Source organism: Austrofundulus limnaeus, unplaced genomic scaffold (genome assembly GCF_001266775.1).
Source record: "Austrofundulus limnaeus strain Quisiro unplaced genomic scaffold, Austrofundulus_limnaeus-1.0 Scaffold5, whole genome shotgun sequence".
In the NCBI taxonomy this organism is placed as follows: Eukaryota; Metazoa; Chordata; class Actinopteri; order Cyprinodontiformes; family Rivulidae; genus Austrofundulus; species Austrofundulus limnaeus.
Window position 1 is genome coordinate 5,774,512 of NW_013952407.1, and position 7,426 is coordinate 5,781,937.

A 7,426-nucleotide genomic window follows, 5' to 3' on the forward strand; every position below is an offset into this window, starting at 1 on the left:
ATAAGTGATATGGGTAAAGATTTCCATCTAGTTAGATCATCGTCAATTTTCTTTAAAAGCGGGATGTGGTTTAATTTTATTAAGTCTTCCAATCAATGAGAAACATTAATCCCCAAATACCTGATTGCAGTCGTGTATTAAGAGAACTGTTAAGAACACAGTTTATTGGAAGAACTGTGGATTTTAACCAGTTTATGGAGTAGTCAGAAATTCTTGAAAATGAATTTATTAAATCAATAACCTGAGATAGAGAGCTTTCTGAATGTTGAAGAAAAAGTAGGACATRATCAGCATAAAGACTAATTTTATGTTCTGTGTTCTTACATTGTATCAATATTAAAAAAAACATGCTGCAGGTTCTGTACATTTTCTATTGAACTAATCAATAATCTAAAGCTAAATGAAACCTTTGCAAACAGATGTGAATATCAACATGGTTGTTTTTGTGTATTTGGAAAAGCATGTCCTCTGTGGGGTGCTGCAGCACCCTTTGCACCCCCACTATCCACAGCTTTGACCTGAAATGACTTGTGATAGGGGCTAAATTTTACCTGAACTGAAAATACATTACTGGACTCTCAGTAGAGCAGTTTTGTTCTTTAAAAACCAGAAGCTCTGAACTGAATGATGCACAAGTGTCAAACTCACGGCCCGTGGGCCAAATCTTGCCCTTGTTCATTTTCTCTGGCCCCAAATGTAAAACTTTAAATGTGAAATAGTTTCATGGTTTCTCTTTGTCTTGGTGTATTTAATGCATTCTTGTGACAGCTGGCCAACCTCCAAGCCAGGAAATTAAAGTTTGAAATTTTCAGAAATCTTTCATTTTGTTGTGGAAAGAACAACATAGAATTTAATTATGTTTTTCTGTCTCCTTTTATTATTTTAAAGTCAAATTATTGGACTTTTAGTGAGTTGTTTTTGTTGTTTGTTTTGTTTTTTATTTGCTGTATTGTAAGACATAATAAATGAATGCTAAATATGAGTCTTTCTCATTTTAATATTTTTCCTTATCTGTTATTATGAATGCTCCAAATGCTACATAAACCCTAATTTGGAAAAATGTTATTTGTATTTCTATAAAAAAAATTACTTTATATACAATTTTTCAATAAATGTTGACAGATATTAGCCCTTGGCTTGGACCAAATTTTGAATTTTGGCCCCCTTGAGTTCAATACCACTGGTCTAACATATGGAAACTTACTGCTTAAACAAGCAGATTTAAGAAAATGGTAAATGGCCTGCACAATGGGACTTTAAAGCATAAAATTAAGCCTATAGTATTTTAAATTTGAGTTTTAGGTTGTGTAACATTGTGTTCTGAACTATAATTTCATTGTGCTCTGTACAATGACAATAAGGATTGATCTTATCTTATCTTATTGATGACATATACAAACTCTGGTTTCTAAAGTTGGGGTCGGGTCCACATTATGGTTCCTGAAATATCGAGGGGTTTTGAGAAGAGTTTAAGAACTAATCACATTTAAAAGTGACCACAAACACCTTTTTTATTATCTATTTATTTTTTGTCTTACTTGTTAACTTAATTACATAAACTTTTTTTAATGGATGAAATTCTCATAATGAATACTGTTACTAAACATTTGTTTAATTGACCTGGATGTCTGTCCCCGCAAAATAGCTGGGGGCACAGGTTTCTGCTATGGTTATTTTGTGAGTGAAAAGCCGAAATGTTTGGGAACCATTGGAAAAGATTGTAGGTGCTGCCATCTAGCAGAAGAAATATCAAACTGCATAAAAATATAGGACATTTGGATGCTCAGGGGCAGCATTCATTTTTTAATTAAGAGGAAAATTATCCAATTCTACTGTGGATGGTAAAAATATTCAGACTGGCTAAGGTTAAACATAATAAGACATGATTTTTTTTCCATTCATCCAATTTTCCTTCTACTCTGACCAGATTCCCAGTCCCTCAGCATGATGCTGTCACCACCGTGCTTCACTGCAGTGATGGTGTTGACAGCATGACGACGTGTTTTCGTCTGACATGGTGACGTCCTTATTGACCCACAGGTTCAGTTTTAGACTCGTCTGGTCTGACCACAGCCCACAGAAATGTTAGCTCGTGACTTTTACAGACAAAGCGAGTGAATAGATATGCACACAGCACTTCGCAGTTTTATGTTCTTCTAAAAACTGTTTGAAACAAGCTCCRCTCTGTTTACCTTCGTAAATCTGGAGCGTTTTGGACAGCTCCATTAGTTCTAATCAAATAAAATGAAACTCCAGATTGTAAAATAAAACATCAAGTAGGGGTAAATACTTTTTGCAGCTCATTGTACTGCTGCTGCTTTAAAAACAAAGAAAAAAACTATTTATTATTTGATTTTTAAAACTGTTTTCAACTACCTAATGAAAATGTTTTCTGTCTGTTGCTAATTCACATGTGGTTTCAACAGTTCAGTGAGCTTCCTGTCTGTTTCCTTCATCAAGGTGAAATAATCTCAAACTCATGACCAATTGTGACAAACTCTAAACCTAAACTTTTATATCACAGCATCAAGATTACTTGGGCTTTTTTATCTCTTGGAACAAATGTAGTAAAATATAACAGCAGTGATTGTATATTTAATTTCATGTCTGTAGATCAGAACTAAACCATGCTGTCGCACAGACCTGCTTTACTCTGATGATGAAATATTGTGAGATTTCTCAAAGATAAAAACTTTCTGTAGGAATTAACAAGGAATTTATGGGAATAAAACTTGCATTCAAAATTATACAGGTTAATAATCTTGACTAAAACTACCAGCTTTAAAGCAGGTAAAGTATATTTGTTTTTCTTCAAAGGACCCTAGAAACTGAGGTCATGTTTTCGGAGCACAGACTGCTGAAGCTTTGAGCTTGTCCACCAACAAAGTGAAGCTTTAATATTATTGGCTGAAAATATTTGGTGGGATTAAAGAACTCCAGACATGATTGTTGTTTCTACTATGCACCACTAGGGGGCAAAACTGAGCAAATTTTTCACCTGCTTGCAGCCTGACTAAAATCTTCATAACACTACAACGTTTTAGACAACTTATGAAACTTTTAGGACTAATTTACTCATAATATATTTGATCTAATAGATTGTTTTTCATTCCATCACATAAATCATATTTAGTGTTGGACAAAATTTTCCCAAGCTGGTATAAGTTGTCTAAACATGACCAGGCCTTTAATAGTGTAAAAAAAAACAAAAAACAACCAGCATCTGTCAAAAGTTTGTAGTCATCTGAGAATCTCCAAACTGTTGACTGAACCTGTGTTAAAACAGGAGAGAACTGAAGGGTTTCCTGGAGCTTTGAGCAAAAATCAAACATTCTGAAASGTGAAGAACATAAAAGCTGGGATTAACTGAACGAGGTGGAGTATAAACAGCCCTTAAAACAATCCTGGAGCTCATCATCACAGTGAAATAATTTGAAACGGTTACAACATTTTTAATGTGGTAAAGGTTTCTGTAAAGACTCCTGCTATGCAAGTGAATCACATCATTGAACACCAACCCTCCTGCTGCTGAGGCAGAAAATTCTTGAATCTGTAAAATACCTCATTTACTGACAAAACTGTGTAAAATATAGAGTGAAAAGTTACAGGGAACAAAAAGTTTCTTGTTTTATTTGAATTCTGGGGAAAAGAAACGTGAGCAGAATATTTAACTGTTGACAAAATGAAAGACTGAGGTTATTTTAAACTGAAAAAAACTAAAGTCAACTCAAATTATTAGACCAGTCTCTTTGTTCTTCTAAATATTGAACTTCTTATAAAGCACATGATGAAAAGCGCAGCACCAATGTCCTCGCTGTAAAAAAAAAAGGCTAGAAAACATTATTATAAACCTTATAAAACTGTAGAAGTCAAGAGGAATGGAGGTTCTAGCAGCTTMAAAATGAAAACCCTGGTACATGATAAAAGTGAAGAGGCGGTGAAGCACAAAGTCTCCTCTTGAAGCTCCGATTATTTGAGCAGAAAGCACAGAGGCATCCTAAATGTTGCACTCCTCTTCATTTTGCTTCACGTTTTCTGTCTGAATGTAAAAGTTCCTCTGATCTGAAGTGAAAACCAGAAGCTCAGGAGCATCCCTGATCTGACGTCCCTCATGTTGGTCCTTTCCTCGCTCTCCTCCATCCCTCCAGGACTCAAGTGCACGTTTTCAGATGAGGTATTAGCGCTTTGCTTTGGCCTCTTCAACTTCTTTTTCTGTCGGGGAAACATTAAGGTCAAAGAAAGTTTTGCTAATATAAACTGTAAAACTTTAACAACATGTTTACAACATGCCATGTAAACCACAAGCAGGAAACAAGTTAAACATATTTTTTGCTAAAACCAAATGTCTTTTTTAAAAACCAAAGTCCTGTTTACACAGGATCGATCTCTGGAAACATTACAGATTTCTCCATATTGATTGTTAAAATGTTTACACAGAATATCTGATCTTTGGATCTGTTGTGATCTCCATGCTGGAACACTAGATGGCGCTCTGAGCTTTGTATTTCAGCAAGTTYTATCAAAAGCGATGACAACATAAATGTTTGCTTGGACTGATGAAGTTGACTTGCTGCTACGCATAAAAACAGCTCAACTCTTAACTGGATTAAAAAAATACTGGTGTCAAGAGAAAATAGCTGTTTTCAGTTTTTCTTCAAAATGGTGTCTTTTAACAGGGCTAACAAGTTTTTGATTTATATGTATGTGTATGTATATATTATTATTATTATTATTATTATTACCAGGAGGACTGCGACCAGTTATACATCGGGGAAACAAAGCAACCACTGTACAAAAGAATGTCCCAACACAGACGAGCTACATCTAATGGCCAGAACTCTGCAGTTTTCACTCATRTACAGGCCAGCGGTCACTCTTTCAGAGATGAGGATGTTCTCATTCTTGATAGAGAGGAACGTTGGTTTGAGAGAGGAGTAAAAGAAGCCATTTTTGTGAAGAAAGACCATCCATCATTAAACAGAGGTGGAGGCCTCCGTTTTCAGTTGTCCCCCTCCTACAGCGCTGCCATTGGCAGRATCACTCCACCCCCTGTTAACAATAGGTGTTAATTAGGTGTCAACGATAGCCATGTGATGTGAGTATCAGTCACCTGGAGGCAGGACTCAAAAGCCTGAATTCTGCCTGAAACTCTCAGACTGAAGAAGTCTCTTGGAGGAGAGACGAAACGTTTCATTAGAGAAGAACCCGTCCAGAGGACCTATACAATTTTTTTTCCTATTATTATTATTATTATTATTTTAGGGGTGCAACGATACAGAAAATTCACGATTCTGTTCGGTTCAATATTTTAGTCTCACGGTTTGATATTTTTTCGATACAAAAAGAGAAATGTCCATGCCCCTTTTAACTTGTAATTTATTTAAATTAATTATGAACGTTTGTTTAACCTCAAAAGTACAGTTTTTTAATTAAATGTTGCTGAAACAGCAAGTTTCTCAGTGGATCTGCGCTCAACAATGCAGCCTAGGTGGAGTAGTCGAACACAGATCCACTGATCCTTCAACACAGAGCATCTTCTGAAGACAAGTTCATAAAATAATCTGTATTGTTCCATACAAGTGTGTATTGAACCTAAAGCACTGTATTAAATGGTTTGATATGGGTACTTGTATTGTTGCACCCCTAATAAGAATTTTACAATTTGGTGTGAAGCTGAGAGTGACTCACAACACAGGCTTTAAAGACCTACACTGCACAATACAAAAATAAGTGCTAAATTTATAAGTCACTGCATTAAAAGATTAATCACTACTTAACTTTTTGATTTCCACTTTRGTGAACAGTTTCCCTGACATGTGTGAGATTTTTGTTGCCATTTTTCTTTTACCTTTCCTGAGTTCCTCTCTCTTCTTGGCAGCTTCTTCCCTCTGTTTTTTGATGATAGCCAGTCGGGCCAAGTCCGCCCTGGCCTGCTCAGTCTTGCCCTCCAGATGAAGCTTCATGTAGCGTTCCTTTGACTTCTGCTTCTCTATCTCCTCTCTGAAAGACAGAAAGAGGACGACGGCTCAGCATAATGCTTAAACATGTAACAACTGTTTAACAACTCTTACACAGCTGGTTCCAGGAAGGACACTTACCTCTCTCTGCGAGACAACTCTCTGGGAGCAGCAACATCCACTTCAGTCACTTTCTTGCTCTTCTGAGAAACACGGTTGGGATTTTCAATCTCTATGAGCCCCTCCACCCCACTCCTTTTCTTTGTCTGTAGGTAGGAACAAACCTCTGTAATGTTTATCACCAGATCAAACCTATCTATTAATTACTAGTTTTTTCCAAGCTTCGTGTTGTCTACACTGTTTTCCATGAACCTAATGCTGTTTTTGTTTTCACATCAGAAATAACAAATAATGAGTTTCACCAAAACGGTTTGCAGTGAACGTCTGACAGGTCGACTAAATAAATTTACAACTTGTTTAAACACAGGTTCTAAGGATCAGCGTTTCTTAAACGTGGAGGAGTTAATCCCACCATTCTGACCTGATTAGTCAGAGAGCTCATCCTTTCTGAATTTAAAATCTTTAGCTCAGATTGAAAACCAACAGGGATCTGATATTTGTGGTTTTACCACAATATATTATTTTAGCCAGGAGGAATATCTAATTTGCAATTTTGTTATCAAACCTAAAGTGTGTCTAGATGTTATTGCATTATTTAAAATCTCTGTGCTGAACTCTGTATTCTCTAATAATGTTAGCATTACGCTAAAGCTATGGTCTCATCATTTCTTTAGAGTAAGTTTACATTAATTTCAGAAAGAAACCCCTAGTTTTTCTTACACTGGCAGTAAATTATACATTCTGTCCTAACCATGCAAGTTTTTTTATTGATGCAGATGAAAAAAAAATCACAGATTCAAAACATTTATAATAATTTTCCATCTCCATTATGTGCTGCCACCATATCGATACACAACTGTTAGCATACACATTAAAAAATCCACACTTCATAAAAACGATCTTGTCACAGAGACAAAACAAATACTGTACCTAAAAACACTACAATAAAAACTGCAACACTATGATGTAGAAACTTTGTAGAAAAAAAAATCTTCACTGAGATTTTATCAAACCAAAGTAGGGCTGCAACTAGGGTTGGGCATAATCGTATCGTGTGCAATTAATCGTCAGAAGAACATTAATCGATTAGTTTTTGGCACTTGACGATTAATACGATTAATGCCACCAGCAGAGTCCGCTCGCTGCTCCTCTCTGCTTCAGATATGATGAACATTAAAAAAAGTTCTGTAATTTATTTATCTATCAACAGTTAAAAAATCTGTTGTATAGCCTGAAATATGTAATTTTGAAACAATTTTGAAAGGATTTTTATGAAGAGGAAATCTTTCCCACTAAAAGTTTTTTTACATTTATTCATTTAATTTAAAAACAAATTCATATTAAAAAAA

General features: G+C 35.5%; 1 protein-coding gene across 1 annotated transcript in view; it reads right to left on the reverse strand.

Moving 5' to 3' along the window:
• Positions 1-3,428: 3,428 nt before the first annotated feature.
• The window catches only part of pdap1a (pdgfa associated protein 1a), a 10,418-nt gene continuing 6,420 nt past the window's right edge, over positions 3,429-7,426 (reverse strand). Inside the window, exons 4-6 of the mRNA XM_014028376.1 lie at positions 6,099-6,223; positions 5,849-6,000; positions 3,429-4,212 (exon numbers count right to left, since the gene is read on the reverse strand). Coding sequence (XP_013883830.1) covers positions 4,178-4,212; positions 5,849-6,000; positions 6,099-6,223 — 312 coding nt within the window. The 3' untranslated portion in view covers positions 3,429-4,177. The remainder of the gene's footprint in view (positions 4,213-5,848; positions 6,001-6,098; positions 6,224-7,426) is intronic.